The sequence below is a fragment of the Triticum urartu genome, chromosome 7, assembly GCF_003073215.2.
Source record: "Triticum urartu cultivar G1812 chromosome 7, Tu2.1, whole genome shotgun sequence".
NCBI lineage: Eukaryota > Viridiplantae > Streptophyta > Magnoliopsida > Poales > Poaceae > Triticum > Triticum urartu.
In genome coordinates, this window is record NC_053028.1 from 116,755,258 (window position 1) to 116,772,507 (window position 17,250).

A 17,250-nucleotide genomic window follows, 5' to 3' on the forward strand; every position below is an offset into this window, starting at 1 on the left:
GGCAAACATATCAACTCCCTTTTAATAGTAGAGATACACCATCCATGCATATAGTTTTACAACACCGAACTCTCTCGTTTCTCAGTATGTAGCTCTAGCTCTTTTTGTAAAACAATCCCTTAAATATGTCTACATAGTGATCAAAGTATACTTTGTCCTATTGGGTTTATAAGTTCCATCATATCTTGAGTCAAAATTTAACCATAAATTAAAGTAATGAAATATTATTTGTATGTAGTAAAAATTATACCAATGAAATCTGCATTCCCATGTAAATCCAATGGCACAATTTTTGTTACATATAAATTATATTTAGCTAGTCAAATTTATGATCAAAGTTCGACATGAATTACAAGGGAGATTGATAAACTGGAACTAGGAAGTACCCCTTTGTTTGAATGATTTTCAATATTGGTCAACTCAAGCCATATTGCATGCGAAACCAGATGTGCGTCCAGTATCATCGAAGGGCGTGTGGAGGTGTGTCTCTGACGAATCTCGCAGGATTTAATCAATGATTGTTTTTGGTGGATCTGCTTAGATCGTCTACGTTTGTGTGTCTTTAGGTTGGATCCTTTCAACCTACGTTGCTCTTTGTCAACGGCGGTTGTTGTCCTGATGCGCTAATCCTGTGGGGCCTTGGCACGGCGACTTTCTGACGGTCTACTATAACAAGTTTTGTCCGGCTTCAGTAAGGGCAGTGGCGGAGCCAGAAACTGAATATAGAGGGGGGCCAAAACATGTCATATAACGTCTGAGAGGGCCAAATCACCTAAACCTAGCTAATTTTGTCTGACAAATGGAAGACTATGAGTACATATAGGTGTATTTGTGAGAGCATAGGGGGGGGGGGGGGCAAGGCCCCTGCCAGCACCCCCTGCCTCCGTCACTGAGTGAGGAAGGGGCGATGACGACGGCATGCTCTCGGCTCGCTTCTCTATGAATCTAGATGTAATTTCTTTATGTTTGTTGTAGTGTCATGATTAATGAATAGTTTGAGAGTTTACTAAAAAATTTGGCAATTTGATTTATATATACAAAATTTTCAGTAGGACACCTTGGCTACAAACCTCAGTCTACACAGCCCGGCGGCCTCTACAGCATTCCGGAACAATCTAGCCCAGCTTCAGACCGGATGGGACGGATTACCAACCAGATCCACCCTAACTCCATCCAAAAGACCAAAACCCCCGAACCCGGTGGGTGTTTTCGTAAAATCGGAGCAGGATAAGCTCCTGGGCCGGGGGATAAAGGGGGTGTGGGCTTTGGCCATAGCTCCAGCACTTTCGCCGCTGCTCTCCGCTTTCATAGGGTTTATCTCTTTCCTCTTCCCCTCTCGCGCACGGCAGCCGGATTCCCTACCGCAGGCGAGCCACCACGCCGGCCGGAGCTCGGAGATAAGGTAGCCACCTCCTCGTAGCGCTCGATTCTCGCTTGCTGCGCGGTGGATTTGGGTGGGCGCGGGGTTTGGGGTAGTGAATTTGGGGGTAATCTGGCTGGTTGTTCCTCCGATTTGGTCTATGTTCGGCTTGTTAGGGGCTATGTGCCTGGATTTGGATGGGATTCTGTACTCTCTAAGAGCTTATGGTAATGCCTCTGTGCGGGAGTACAGTGAAGCCTAACCTTGTTTCTAACGATGGTTGGTGGGGTGGTTGACCTCTGCTTTTTTACCACCCTGAATCTGCCAACAATATCCACCTTCATGTTCAGTGTTTGTGTTCAGATTTGAATAGACTGTGCACTGGGAACGATTTATTCAGTTCAATTGGATGTTCTGTCCAGAATTTGGAAATAATTTGTCATCTGTATCAATTGACAGGTAGTTGTTTAGCAAGCAATCGAGAATGTCGTCGGTGCGGCTCTCCGGTGCCGGTGTTGCCGCGGTGGCCTTCAACAACACTGGTCTGCGCCCCTCTCAGGCGTCAGCAGTCAGAGTGTGCTCATCGAGGCGCTCATCTCGTAGCCTCGTTCTCAGGGCTGCCACTGTCGTCACCCCGAAGGTTAACAACTATGGCAATGCAAATGCATTATGCTTAGGGGGTGCTTATTTGCGCGCTGCGACAATTGGTTACATTTTGTTTTGACATAACTGCAGTATACATCACTCAAGCCTCTGGGAGACAGAGTGCTTGTGAAGCTTAGCGCAGCTGAGGAGAAGACCATTGGTGGAATTTTGCTTCCATCCTCCGCGCAGTCCAAGCCTCAGGGAGGCGAGATTGTTGCTGTTGGAGGGGGTAGAACCATTGGGGATAAGAAGGTGGAGGTCAGCATACCGGTAAATTCTTCTATTCTAGCTTTGGGAGTGCAGTTATTTGTTTACCTTGGTACTTTTTTTTTTTGAGATCGTTGGTACATTTCTTACTCTGAGTACAAGTGGCCATGGTGAGACAGGACCTTGTATCGAACTAATTTAAAAGCAATGCAAGGTGTATTACATGACCAGTAAGACCCATGTTAATGATGTGGTCTATCATGCCACATGACTCATGTGTAAGCCAGAGATATTCCCTTTTCCATGTGTTCAACTGAGAACCAAACATTGGCTGTGGATCTCTTATTTGGTTCAGTTAAATTATGAATATGGGCACGGAGTTTATAGTCACACTAATTGTCCTGAAACGAAACAACAGAGCTGATTCAATAAAGCATAATATGCATGGTTCAATAGGCATTTATCTAGCTTCACCGAGAAGCAGGATGGAGAAATGAATTAGTTTGGTCTATGGGTGTAGCCAAGGCTCAAGAAATCGGCAATAACCAGCCATATGGAAAAACAAGAATGCTAGTTAGACCACCGAATTTATGACTTTAATGCACCAGGTAGTTTCTACCAAACCTGATGTTAGAGGTGAACATTGCTAACACTACAAAATACTGGTGCATCTTCAAATGTAGACTGGATCTCAAGTTGTATATTCAAAGTATGCTGGTACTGAGGTTGAATACAACAACTCCAAGCATCTTATTATGAAAGAGGATGACATCATAGGTATTCTTGAATCTGATGATGTCAAAGACATGAAGCCTCTCAATGACCGGATTCTCATCAAGGTATTTATATCTAATGTCATGTCACTAAACAATACTAGTGTATATTTAGAGAATTTCCCGTCGAGCTTGTAACACCGGTTAACAATGCTTATCTATCTTGCATTTGTGCTAGGTTGCAGAGGCTTCAGACAAGACTGAAGCTGGTCTTATCCTCACCGAGACAACCAAGGAGAAGCCATCCATTGGAACAGTAAGTTAATTATCATTAGGTACAAATCCATGCTGAACTAGCAGGTGTTTAATCGATTCACCTCTAAATGCAGGTCGTAGCTGTTGGTCCGGGCTCTCTTGACGAGGAAGGCAAGAGGCAGCCATTGCCGGTGTCACCAGGCAGCACCGTGCTGTACTCCAAGTACGCAGGCGGCGAGTTCAAGGGAGCTGATGGCACGAACTACATTGTGTTGAGAGTGTCTGATGTGATGGCTGAGCTCTCTTAAGTGTGCGGTTTATTACTTTGTTTCAGTTTTGAGTTCACGATATAGGCTAGCATGAGTGGTAAGATTGCTATGTGATAACCACTTGATGCTATTTCGGATGATTACGGAATTGTATGAGCAAACCTGTTGTCTGGGATAAAAACATTTACTGAATTTGTTTACAAAGGGAGCTTATGCCTGTTTTCTTGTGCTTCGCTGATTGCCTATTGTTGTGGCACTATCTATGTGAAAGGGTCCTAGACATCTATCTACCTGTGAGTGGGCTAAACAGTAAGCAAACCTGGATGATCTGGCTTATCAGAATGATTGCTCATTCTTCAGTGTTGCTTCTTCGAACCATCTAGCGACTATGCTACCTTATTTCCCAACGCGAACCAAATCTAGGCTGCTGGTTGCTCAGGATGGTAGGAGAATTTGCTGTATAGGACAAGGACCCGAGGGGGGAGGGGGGGGGGGGGACACTCACGGAGGAAGATGCCGCTTTCCCTTATACACCAGGCACTAAGCATTCAATTTTTTATTAAGCGTATCCTGTCAAACCAAACAGAATTTGAGGTAATTTGTTAACAAATTACGTTACAAACTGACCAACAAAACACATACATGGTGTCAAAGACACGAAGCCTCTCAATAACCGGTTTCTCATCAAGGTATTTATATCGATTGTCATGTCACTAATCAGTAGCTTATATTGAAGGAATTTCCGGTCGATCTTGTACTGGTTGTATGTGCATAACGATTAACAAAGCTTATATGTCCTGCATTTGTTCTAGGTTGCCGAGGCTTCAGATCAGACTGCAGCTGATCAACGAGATGACCAAGGAGAAGACATCCATTGCAACGGTAAGTTATCAACATTGGTTAGAGCCTACGCCAAACTAGTAGGTGTTTAACCAGTTCACCTCTTAATGCAGGTAGTAGCTGTTGGTCCGGGCTCACTCGATGATGAAGGCAAGGTGCAACCACTGTCGGTGTCACCAGGCAGCACTGTGTTGTACTCCAAGTACGTAGGCGGCGAGTTCAAGGGCTCTGCTGGCACAAACTACAGTGTGTTGAGAGTGCAGATGTGATGGTTGAGCTCTCTTAAATGTGTGGTTTGTTACTTTGTTTCAGTTTTGTGTTCATAATGGAGGCGAGCATGAGGGTTGAGATTGCGCTGTGGTAATCGCTTGATGCTATTCGCATGGTTATAGAATTGTATGAGCAAACCACTTGTCTGGGTTAAAAACATTTACCGAATACGTTTACAAAGGAAGTTTGATGCCTGTTTCCCCCTACTTCCACATTATGTATGTACATTAGTGCTTAGCTGATTGCGGATTGTTGTGTCATTACTTCTGTGAAAGATTCCTAGGCATCTCTCTTCCCGTGAGCGAGCTATAAAGTAAGAAACCCTGGAGGATCTGGTCTTTAGGCAAGTCTGATTGCTCATTCTTCAATGTTGCTACTTCAAATCATCTAGGGACCAAATATATGCCGCTGGTTGCTTAGGATGGCAGGAGAATTTGCTGTATAGGACAGCGTCGTGATGCTGAACTGATGTTTAGCGGTGAGATGAGGCAAACTGGGACCTTTGCTCAGCAGCAGAGTAATAAGACGCCGACCTTTTGAAGCAGAAGAGTAGATGGATGATGGAGGTCAGCGGAGTAAGATGTGGAGGCCAAGCACCATTGCGACCAGCGAATGCATGTTGTAATTCTAGCTACTCATGGGTAATTCCTGGTGCCTTCTATGCTTATGCTATCAAATTCAAATCTCTGGTGAACAGAGAAGCAACAAATAATACACTAAATGTGATTCTAATACATGAAATGAGTTATCCCTAAGGGAAGCTTTGCTCCTTATAAAAGAGTTGTGTGGCAGACTTGCTCCTTGTAAAGAGTTGTGCCGTATACGATGGTGTGAAGTCATCCGTCCTCCGGTAGATCAATTGCTAAAAATCCTTTGGTTATGAATTAGGTCCTCTGGTTGGTCAGCCGTTGCGAACTTTACATATATCTTTTAAACAAAATAATTCTGTTAAGCTTCCAACCTCTACTTCAAGATGACACACCTAGACAACAATTTATTTATTAGAAAGTTCACACAAAATTAAGCAAAACATCAAAAGAGAAAACACCAGCTTAATTAAAACCAACATCTTATAGAAACTAATCAAGTGACACTAATTTGGGAGTCACATGAAGGATCCATTTACAATTATAAAATTAATGCACCAGCTACTTTGCACTAAAGCTTATGTCAGAGGTGAATCTTATGCTAATACTTCAAAATACCCCGTGTAATTTTTATGTAGGAGAGGGAAGACGGCTCTTCCCCTCGCGTCGCTCCCGCGAGCGACCGAGGGGACTCACCCGCCGCCGGCCTCTAGGCCTCCTCCCTCTTCCTTCCCCTCGCCGCCGCCGGTCTGCGCCGCCGAGCAAAGCCCGGTAGGTGCTGGCGGCGGCGGGGCCTCGTCTCTCCCTGGCGCGGCGGAGATCGGCGCGGACCGGCGTCCCTGCGTGGAGGTGCGCTGCTGGACCGGGGCGGCGCGGCATCTGGGCGGCTCGGCGGCGCCCTGGGCTTCCTTGGCGGCGGGGTGGGTTCTGCTCCTGGTGTGGGAGGGCCGGCGGTGTTCTGTGGCGGCGGGGTGTGCTCGGGATGGTGGTGAGGGGCGGCCAGATCCGATCTGGAATGGCTTCTCCTCCGCTTGCTGTCGCGGGCGGCACGGGCTGTGGCGGCACGGGCCGGCCGCCTCCGGTGGCTGCGTGTGCTGGTGGTGGTCCGGTGTGGTGGTTGGGTTGGTTCGGCGGATTCGTCCTGGCCCCCGGCGGGGTCAGCTGGTGGTTGCGGCGGCCAGCCGTGCTGGTGGTTGTGCGTGCCTGGCGTCTCTCATGCTCCGAGCTCGCCGGGCGGCGTGGGTTGGGAAGGGGCCTGGCGTGGCTCCTGTCCCGGCCGTGGGTGGCTCCACGGCGGCTTGGCAGGTCAACTGCGGTGGCGGCTGGCATGTTCCGGCGTCGGTTCGTCCGTGGCAGTCTTGTGTCGGCCTTCGCTTCCTCTCTTCATCGTCCGGCCGTTACTTCGTCGAAGGGCTATCCATCTCCCAGCTGCGGTCCATCGCTCGTCTCGCGACCGGTGCGGCAGGACCGACTTCGTCTCGCGCACGGTGTAGCAGGACCGGACTCGTCTCGCGCACGGTGCAGCAGGACTGAGCTCGTCTCGCACATGGTGCCGCAAGACAGAGCTCGTCTCGCGCCCGGTGCTGCAGGACGGGTCGATGGAGGCCAGTTTGGCCGGCCTTTTGGGTCTCGGCGCTGGGGCTGCCCAGGGGTATGAAAGGCGGGTCCTTTCCGCTCGTCTCTTTGGTTGGGGTAGCGGCGGATCCCGGGTGAGGTGGTGTCAAGGTCTTGGATGCCGGGACGGCGGTCCTGGTGGTGGTAGCGCGGTGCTCATGGGCAGAGCCCGTGGCTTGGTGCTGCCCGGTGGCCATGGCCGTGTGGGCGGCGTGGTAGCTGGGGTGTGGCGTTCGGTGGCAGTGAGTGTTGGCCAGGGTGAAAACTTGTTCTATCTTCGGACGGACCGACGACGGCGAAGCTCGTTCCCTTCTTAAAGGCGTCGTCGCGGCTCTCACTGCCCGTCGTGATGCTCCAGGGGAAACTTTGATCCTCGGATCGGGCGGTGGCAGCGCTCTTGTGTCGTTTCCTTCCTGAAGGCACCGCCTTGGAGCCCACGGTTCGTCATATGCGGCTTCATTTCTTCGCGGTGGCGTGTTCCCGATTGAGCCCCCGGTTGCTCTTGTAGTGCTAGGGGTGTGTTGCTGCGATCAGCGCCTATGTATCCTGCTTTGGGTGTGTGCGTGTGTTGTGGTGTGGCGTGTGTTTGTACTGGGATGTTGTTGATCATTGCTTTATATATAAAGCGGGGCGAAAGCCTTTTTCGGTAATTTTTATGTAGAACCGATCTCAAGTTGTATATTCAAAGTATGCTCGGATACATGTTGAATACATCAACTCTAAGAATCTCATTATGAAAGAGGATGACATCATATTCTTGAATCTGATGATGTCAAAGACATGAAGCCTCTCAATGACCAGGTGCCGATCAAGGTATTTATATCTAATGTTGTGTAACTAAACTATACTAGTGTATATTTAGAGAATTTTCAGTCAAGCTTGTACTGGTCATGCATACCAGTTAACAATGCTAATCTATCTTGCATTTGTGCCAAGTTGCAGAGGCTTCAGACAATACTGAAGTTGGTCTTATCCTCACTGAGACAACCAAGGAGAAGCCATTCATTGGAGAAGTAAGTTAATTATCATTAGGTAGGAATCCGTGCTGAACTAGAAGGTGTTTAACAGATTCACCTCTAAATGCAGGTTGTAGTTGTTGGTCCGGGTTCACTCGACAAGGAAGGCAACAAGCAGCTACTGTCGGTATCACCAGGCAGCCACTGTCGGTGTCACCAGGCAGGACTATGTTGTACTCCAAGTACGCAGGTGGCGAGTTCAAGGACGCTGACGACACAAACTACATTGTTTTTAGAGTGTCAGATGAGATGGCTGAGCTCTCTTAAATGTGCGGTTTGTTACTTTGTTTCAATTTTGAGTTCATGATAGAGGCGCATGAGTGGTAAGATTGCTATGTGATAACCACCTGATGCTATTTCGGATGATTATAGAATTGTATGAGCAAACCTGTTGTCCGGGTTACAAACATTTACCAAATTTGTTTACAAGGGAGCTTGATGCCGCTTTTCCCTGACTTCTACATCATGTATGTACATTAGTGCTTAGCTGATTGCCTATTGTTGTGGCACTATCTATGTGAAAGGGTCCTAGACATCTATCTTCCTGTGAGTGGGCTAAACATTAAGCAAACCTGGAGGATCCGGCTTATCAGAATGGTTGCTCATTCTTCCATGTTGCTCCTTCAAACCATCTAGCGACTATGCAACCTTATTTCCCTACGCGAACCAAATCTAGTCTGCTAGTTGCTCAGGATGGCAGGAGAATCTGGTGTGTAGGACAGAGGGTTCATGCATAGCTGATGTTTAGCGGAGAGATGAGGCGAACTGAGACCCTTTGACAACAGCGGAGTGAGAGGATGAGGACCTTTTAAAGCAGTATAGTACGAGGATGATGCGCCTCAGCGGAGTAAGATGTAAGAGGATGAGGACCTTTTAGGCCGCGTACAACGCATGTTCTTACACAAGCGCCAGAGATAAAAACCCTTTTTCTCCGGCTTAGGTGCCAGCCGGTGCTTAGGGGAGATAACTGCTCCCCTTCCCTCAGAGTCATAGGTGCTACAGGTTTAAACCAACTATAAGCACCGATCTGGAGCACTCTCCATTGTGTGACAAAATTTCTTTAAGATGCAACGGTACTTGCTTTCTTTAAGCACCGGTGCATAAGCACCCAACACTGCCTTAAGGCAGCAGAGTAATAAGAAGATGCATCCCAGGGGAGTAAGTTGTAGAGGCCCAACGGCCTTGCCACCAGCCAGTGCATGTTGTAATTCCACCTATTCATAGATAATTCCTGGTGCCTTCTATTCCTATGCTATCAAATTCAAATCCCTAGCGAACAGAGAAGCGACAAATAATACACTGGATGTGATTCAAATCCCTATGGAGAACAGAGAAGCCTTACTCCTTATGGCGAAAGAGTTGTGTGGCAGACTTATTCCTTATAAAGAGTTGCGCAGTAGACAGCGGCGTGAAGTCATCAGTCCTCTGGCAGGTCAATGGCTCACAATTCTTTGGTTATGAACTAGGTCCTTGGGCTGGTCAGCCGCTGTGAGCTTTATAAATTCTTTTAAACAAAATAATGAATTTCCTTGAAAGTACCTTTCTGCTCTCGAGCTCAAATGAGCTCGGATGAACAGTAAAAAATCAAAACATTCTGACTTTTTGTGGTAAACTTTGACAAATGATCTAAGGGCTCCTTTGATTCACAGGGTTTGGAAAGCGTAGGAATAGGAAATGTACAGGAATATGATGTACTGTCCACTGAAATACTATGTCGGGTAGCAAAACAGAGGATTTTTTTTTCATGAAGTCCAACCTCATGCTTGTCTTCCTGTGAAAATGAGCTAAGAAGTTCCTATAGGATTGGTTCCTGAGGAATGCAATCATGTGAATCAAACAACGTGTAAAGGGAAAATTCCAGAGGATGTCAATCCCGTAAAATTTCTAGGAAAATCCTGTAAATCAAAGGAGGCCTTAGTGTATGCAAATTTTCGTCATGAGATCACATTCGTGAAAGGCATGACAAAGAAAAGACAAAATTTGTGCTCTAAAATGCTTTTGAAAGTAGAATTTCAGATAATGTAACGTCAACTGATTCTATTTATTTTTGCGGGTGAAGATTCAGTTAATCCAGCGAAACGCCAAAGCTATGGACTGATGAGATCCTTCTGTCTGTCTGCTCAAGGTGTAACCGGCACCTTGGGTGAGATGGGAATCAAGGAGGTGCCTGCGCTGTAGCTTGGGACGGAGGGGAACGCGAAGGAGAGCCGTTCTGGGGAGCGCTACGGAGGAAGATGCCGCTTTCCATTTACACCGGGCACTGAGCGTAATCAATTTTCTATTGAGCATATCCCATTACGTTCCTCTCAAACCAAACAAAATTTGAGGTAATTTATCTTACAAACTGTAGCAGAAATGGATGTATCTAGAACTAAAATACATCTAGATACATCCATACCTGCGACAAGTAATTCGGAACGGAGGGAGTAGCTTATATTGAAGGAATTTCCGGTCGATCTTGTACTGGTTGTATGTGCATAACGATTAACAAAGCTTATCTGTCCTGCATTTGTGCTAGGTTGCCGAGGCTTCAGATAAGACTGTAGCTGGTCACTGAGACAACCAAGGAGAAGCCATCCATTGGAGCAGTAAGTTAGTTACCATCGGCTAGAAATCTGTGCTGAACTAGCAGGTGTTTAACCGATTCACCTCTAAATGCATATTGTAGTTGTTGGTCCGGGCTCTCTCGACGAGGAAGGCAAGAGGCAGCCACTGTCGGTGTCACTAGGCAGGACCATTATGTACTCCAAGTACGCAGACGGCGCATTCAAGGGCGCTGACGGCACAAACTACATTGTGTTGAGCGTGTCGAATGTGATGGATGAGCTCTCTTAAGTGTGCGGTTTGTTACTTTGTTTCAGTTTTGAGTTCACAATGGAGGCGAGCATGAGAGTTGAGATTGCTATGTGGTAGTCACTTGAATGCTATTTCGGATGGTTACCGAATTGCATGAGAAAAGCACTTGTTCGGGTTAAAAACATTTACTGAATATGTGTACAAAGAAGTTTGATGCATGTTTCCCCCAACTTCTGCATCATGTATGTACATTAGTGCTTAGCTGATAGCCTGTTGTTGTGGCATTACTTCTGTGAAAGGATCCTAGACATCTAGTATCTTCGTTCTGTGAGTGGGCTAAGCAGTAAGCAAACCTGGTGGTTGCTCAGGATGGCAGGAGAATTTGCCGTATAGGACAGCGTGGTGACGCTGAGCTAATGTTTAGCGGTGAGATGAGGCAAACTGGGACCTTTGGTCAGCAGTAGAGTAGTAAGACGCTGACCTTTTGAAGCAGCAAAGTAAGTGGATGATGCGGGTCAATGGAGTAAGATGTGGTGGCCGAGCACCATTGCGACCAGCGACTGCATGTTGTAGTTCCAGCTACTCATAGGTAATTCCTGGTGCCTTCTATGCCTAGGCTATCAAATTCAAATCTCTGGTGAACAGAGAAGCAACGAATAATACACTAAATGTGATTCGAATGCATGAAATGAGTTATCCCTAAGGGAAGTTTTGCTCCTTATAAAAGAATTGTGTGGCGGACTTGCTCCTTGTAAAGAGTTGTGCGGTAGACGGTGGTGTGAAGTCATCTGTCCTCTGGTAGGTCAATAGCTAATCATCCTTTGGTTATGGGTCCTCTGGTTGGTCAGCCGTTGCTCTTCGGTATTTTTTTTAACACGGTATAGACGTAGGCACTTATATAAACGTGCGTACACTCACCCTATGAATACACACACGCACGTCCTACATCTTCAAGAGACTGAGCCGGCATATAGAATCCTTGAGTTATGAATTGGGTCCTCTGGTTGGTGAGCCGTTGTGAACTTTATAGATCTTTTAAAGAAAATAATGAATTTACTTGCCTTTCTTTTTTAAAAAGGATTAATTTTGTTGAGCTTCCAACCTCTACTTTAAGATGACACACCTAGACAACAAATTATTTTTTATTTCTTTCCGGCGCCACCCTAAGGCCCTGTTTGGTTCAGCTTTTATCGACGGATTCCACTGCCGCGCAACAGAATCTGAACCAAACGGCGAACCCAGCAGAATCCGATTCCAGAAATCCGTTGCCAAAATCTGAATGAAAAATGGAAGCAGCCCAGAACATGCTTTTCAAAATCTGATTCCACTGCGGGCCAAAATATGAAAAGGCTGTATCAGCTAGTTTGTCAAATAACATACATCTTTTTTACATCAGATTTTTCATAGCAATTTTTTTACAACTGCTTTTAAAAATCCAGAGCCGAACCAAACAGGCCTAAGCCTCCTCGACCTACAACCTCCTCCTGATCGAAGCCCGTGTTCCGGCAGTACAACTGCTCCAATAGGAATCCATGGGTACCCGATCCAGATTTCACAGGGACTTCGGTGCCGTAAAAGGAAGCCGTCGACCAGATTCTCGGTTAATCCCATCGCACTCCCGATCCAGCACCTTCTCCGTGCGCTGCTCTCGATCCCCTTCTCCCTGTGCTGCTTGATGGGTAGCCGTGCTGGACGGTGTGGAGGCGTCGAGGCGTCGCTATCCTGCAAATCTATGGCGGATCAAGTTCCCCTATGGACGTCGCATGTGAGGCTCGGCCTTGCCCGATGCACTCGCGGCTAAGTCTAGGTCGAGTGAGGCGCGGGGGAGGCAGGAGGGGCGCCGACCGGACGGCTGAATACGGTGCTCAGTGCTAGGGGTTACAGCTGATCACAGGTGCAGCACCTTCAGCGGCCGGCACCCAGCTCTGGGGCGTTCGATCCGGTGGTGCGTTCACGTGCCGTGTGATTTCCCCCTGTAACTTCGGTCGCCTTCCATCTCCAGGGACAATGGCAAGCTCCGTCCGGCCGACGGCAAGGTACCCAGGAGAAGCGGATGGCTGACGTGTAGACCACAGCAAACGATCAGGTAATTCTCTTGACCACGGCGAGGTACCCATGTTCATTGCAATTAAGAGGTAGAAACGGCTGTGTTGATCAGCTCCAAGCAGTTTGCAATCGTGTACATAAGTTCTCACTAGAATTTGCTACAGGTAGGCTGTCTCCCTACCCGTCTCCTGAGAATCATCTATTGATTGTATTATAAAGCTTGCTGGTGTTTTGAGCTGAAAGAAAGGGGAAAAAGGAATAATATGCGTTTTTTGCACTGGTTCGTCCTAGTGGCCGAGAGAGGCATTTGTTCTCCTGTGAAGAGTGAACAGATTGTTTTCATTGGCTTGATATTTGTTTATACTAGCTAATTTGCAGGTCATAGAATCATATTAGACGTAATCCGTAAGCACAGGACCAGGACCACGTGGATTGCACTTTTTATATCTCAATGGATTATGTTTTTCTTTTTTCCATGTTACTTAGTGTTACATTTTGTTTCTTGCCTGACCATCATTTTGTTTTGTTGTGTCCTAGGTTTATGAAATAATAGATAATGTTGTCGTTGAAGCTCAAGCAAGCTATGCTACTGAGATAATGTCTTCATGATGACAATTCAGTTAGTGTCACTGACAACGTCCAGGGTTTATGCAGTTCCTAAAACCATGGAAAACTTCCTGAACGTTCCATGCTTCTGCAAGTATTGTGAATAATCTAACTGAATGAGTTCAGTTTTGTGCTGCTGCATAGTGTCGAACATCCTGAGCATGGTGATTTCAGGGCCTATGGCATGGTAGATGTGTGGGCCCGTGGCTGCGAGCTCGGCCATTGACGCCCTCAAGCACTGGCAGCGACGCCTCTCCTCGGGCAGAGTTCTATGCATGAGTACAATGCCATGACAATTCTCAGAGTCATTGACCCGTTGAGCATTACTGTTTCTGTTTGTATTTTTGTTTTTATGACGTCTAAAATCTAGATGATCCAATGTACCATGGTCGTCAATTAGTGCTCACTCACACATCGCACACGTGCAAAACCAAATTGGCTGTTCATTGGAGAGTCATACGAAATCTGAAGAAATCCAGTCTTTGTGTATCTCCCGTTATATCTCCACTCTGTTCTTGTCTGCTCTGTTTTAAGGAAGAAAGTTGATTGGCGGCCATTTCCAGTATGCAGATGGGATGGCAACGACTATTCCTTGATTGAAGGATGCAATGCATCTCGCTGAATTCCAAGCTGTACAATTTTGGTTCTGCCTAGATACCTAGGCAGGGGAGATCAAATCTGCAAGTTGGGTAGAAAGCTAGGCATGATTCTCGGTAATATTCTTTACTTGGTACTTGATGATTACTCTTTACTTGGTACAGGGTACTTGATGATTTTAAGATAGTCTGACACTGCTGTAGATAGCAGTTTACATACATGCCTAGATGTGTTGGAGATGCATTGGAGTGTGTTTCATAGGTGGCCTTGAAGGGCGACTAAAAGTAATCCATCGCCACAACAGGTTTCTGGAATCCCAGGGATCGAAATCTGATTGAGATGCATCTTCCTGAATTTCAGGGGTCGAAATCGATACAAATAGAAAAAATGGCTCAATGAGAGTTTGTAGTATCTGCATACTCTTTGTTGGCATATAAATCCTGGCTCTCCTAATACTTTAATGCCCATGTAAAATAGCTAATTCCTGCATAATCTCTTAGTGCACACATCAGTTAGGAAAGGAAACTGCAAGTTAGGTATAGTGATATGTTCTTGTGTATTGCTTAGATCTAATATACAATCTATACATGACTGTTTCACGGATGCGCTCATGTTTGTACAATCATCTTTCAACTTAATTACGGCCAACGTGCTCATCTTTGGCTACTCTGCACAAACTAACTGGTGGAGTAGAGCCAATACCAGCCACATGCTGAAATGTTGTAGTCTTAAATTGTCTTTGGTTTAATCTCTTCTTTTTTCTTATGGTGTGCATAAATCTATGAGCCTTCTGTCTCAATAAAATAAAATGTGCGAGAATAGGATTGAAAATCAAAGCTATTTATGTGGGATGTGAGTCTGGTTGAAACTTGAGTATACCAATTAGAATTTTGCTTGTTCACGCTTGAAAAAAAAAGGCTACGCAAGAATGTTTGGCCTTTTTTGCATCACGAGGCCAGTCTTGGCGCTCATGCAAGGATATCATATTTTGGTCTAGCATCTGAAATATATTTAGCATTTTACGCACACATAATCGCTCTCCTTTTACGTTCTTAAACCTGAACTTCAGGCATTTTCCATTAACCACAAATTAAGAAAAATGAATAAATGTCTAATTTGCAAACATTCACAGTTTTATCTGGTCCGATTTGACAATTTATTATATATTGTTTTATTGGTCATGCTAGGTCTAGGCGAGGTGCAGCGACATGGAGCTGCTTGGCGAAACAAGTTCAGAGTGGTGCCTTGGAACATCAATCCATGATAATGTCGTCAGGTCTTCGAAGTTTCAAATGGCATTTTAAAAATTCTTCTCTCATCCTGGAGTATGTTCACTGACGAATCTCACACAGGACCTCATCATCAATGCGGTGCATATGTGGTTAGCAGGAAAAAAACTAAAAGTGCCTTCCTCCAGGCCATGACCCCTGCATGTTGCATGTCCCGTATGTCTATACTAATGGCCATGGGGGTCATTCAGTGCAGTACATAAGATACAATAATCTTTCACATCAAGTCTTGCACAAAAAAAATCAAGGCAGCAGTTCTATGTTTATGTTGTGCTTGATTTCCATTTTTTTGCATTCCGGTTTTGTTTCTTTTTGAATAAAAATGTTACTCCAAAGAATATTTCAGAGTGTCTCTTAGGAAACCAAGACGTGATAGGGCCGTCACATTTTTGGTTTTCCAAATGGCCTTTTAAAAGTCCTTATCTCATTCTAGCCTATGTTCGTGCGATGGATCTCACGCACAACCTCATTAGCGATTTTTGCATAAGCTTGGAACCAATCAAGAATTGCATCAACTAGATGCACAGAGGGAATCTGATGTTGCGAGAGACATCACACCAGAAGACAAGCCGACTAATGTCCACGCTCAAGATATCGACGCCATTTGCATAGCCTGATTCTCGTGTCTTCTATGTTATGTTCTCCCGTTACAACGCACGGGCATATTTTCTAGTTTATTACAAAGTTCACAAAAAATAAAGCCAAACATCAAAAGAGAAAACATCAGCTTAATTAGAACCAACATCTCATAGAAACTAATCAAGTGACACCAATTTGGGAGTCACATGAAGGATTCCATTTTAAAAATAATGCACCAATTAGTTTGCATTAAAGCTTATGTTAGAGGTGAATCTTATGCTAATACTTCAAAATACCCTGTGTATTGTTTATGTAGACCGGATCTCAAGTTGTTTATTCAAAGTATGCTGGACAGAGGTTGAATACAACAACTCTAAGCATCTCATTATGAAAGAGGATGACATCGTGGGTATTCTTGAATCTGATGATGTCAAAGACGTGAAGCCTCTCAATGACCAGGTGCTGATCAAGGTACTTATATCTAGTGTCGTGTAACTAAATATACTAGTGCATATTTAGAGAATTTTCAGTCAAGCTTGTACTGGTCATGCATACCGGTCAACAATGCTTATTTATCTTGCATTTGTGCTAGGTTGCAGAGGCTTTAGACAAGACTGAAGTTGCTCTTATCCTCACCGAGAGAACCAAGGAGAAGCCATCCATTGGAACAATATAAGTTATTATCACTCAGTAGAATCCATGATGAACGAGCAGGTGTTTAACCGATTCACCTCTAAGTGCAAGTTGTAGCTGTTGGTCCGGGCTCTCTCGGCGAGGAAGGCAAGAGCAGCCACTGTCGGTGTCACCAGGCAGCACCGTGCTGTACTCTTAAGTATGCAGGCGGCGAGTTCAAGGGCGTTGACGGCACAAACTACATTGTGTTGAGAGTGTTAGATGTTATGGGCTTATGGCTGAGCTACCTTAAGTGTGTGGTTACTGACGACACCATTCGTGTGTGGTAATGTGGTACTGCTAAAGAATAGAATACTTTTCCCCACCCCCGCCGCCGCTCCCGCGAGCGGGCCGGGGGACCCCTAGCTCCACCCCCAGCTTCCCCTTCTCCGGCCTCCTCCTTCCTCGCCGCCGCCTAGGGGTGCCGCCGGGCAAAGCCCGGTCAGTGCGGGCGGCGGCGGGGTCGCATCCTCTCCTCCTCGCGGAGCTCCTGGCCGGCGCGGGACAACGGGCTGCAGGAGGCGTCTGGGTGTGGCGGGGCTCGGCGGCGCGGATCCAGGAGCTCTTGGTGGTGCCGGCCCCGCTGGTGCTTCGTGGTGGCGCGGCAGCTGCCTGGTGGGGCGTGCGTGGGCACGATTCGGCAGCGGTGGCGACAGATCTGGCCAGGTGATGCGGGCCGCAGGCGGTGTGTGCGGTGGCTAGGGACCAGCTTCGGGCTCCCGGCGGCTGCGAGGGTTCCTCTCCGTCACGGGCGTGCGGTGGTGGTGCAGCTCGGCCGATGGCGGTCTGGCGACCTGGTGGTGGTGCCTCTACTTGGTGGCCGGGCGGTCCGGTGGTGCTGGGTGGCCGGTGTCGCGACCCCGGCCCGGATCTGGGCCCGTAGGGCCCC

The 17,250-nt window shown here is 46.6% G+C and overlaps 1 protein-coding gene, 1 long non-coding RNA gene and 1 pseudogene across 3 annotated transcripts; all 3 read left to right on the forward strand.

The window, feature by feature from the left end:
* The first annotated feature begins 1,206 nt into the window (after positions 1-1,206).
* On the forward strand, positions 1,207-3,666 carry LOC125525277 (20 kDa chaperonin, chloroplastic-like). The gene is made up of 6 exons (XM_048690277.1): positions 1,207-1,402; positions 1,820-2,000; positions 2,096-2,275; positions 2,896-3,051; positions 3,164-3,241; positions 3,315-3,666. The coding sequence occupies exons 2-6, from the start codon at positions 1,845-1,847 to the stop codon at positions 3,486-3,488; spliced, it is 744 nt and encodes a 247-aa protein (XP_048546234.1). The 5' UTR covers positions 1,207-1,402; positions 1,820-1,844; the 3' UTR covers positions 3,489-3,666.
* A 3,078-nt stretch (positions 3,667-6,744) lies between these two features.
* LOC125518516 lies at positions 6,745-11,368 on the forward strand (annotated as a pseudogene).
* A 681-nt stretch (positions 11,369-12,049) lies between these two features.
* Positions 12,050-16,426, forward strand: LOC125525278. Of its 2 annotated transcripts, XR_007291222.1 has the most exons (5): positions 12,050-12,466; positions 12,575-12,658; positions 13,788-13,937; positions 15,009-16,160; positions 16,282-16,426. It is a non-coding gene; the product is annotated as an uncharacterized LOC125525278 (long non-coding RNA). The 2 variants fall into 2 exon arrangements; XR_007291221.1 differs by having other exon boundaries at positions 12,050-12,658.
* Positions 16,427-17,250: the final 824 nt, after the last annotated feature.

Excerpts from the sequence above, each read along its gene's own strand:
- LOC125525277 (XM_048690277.1), top strand. The coding sequence starts at position 1,845 with ATGTCGTCGGTGCGGCTCTCCGGTGCCGGTGTTGCCGCGGTGGCCTTC. Across the intron at positions 2,276-2,895 it reads AGGTGGAGGTCAGCATACCG|ACTGGATCTCAAGTTGTATA; the intron begins GTAAATTCTTCT and ends CTTCAAATGTAG. Across the intron at positions 3,242-3,314 it reads AGAAGCCATCCATTGGAACA|GTCGTAGCTGTTGGTCCGGG; the intron begins GTAAGTTAATTA and ends CTCTAAATGCAG.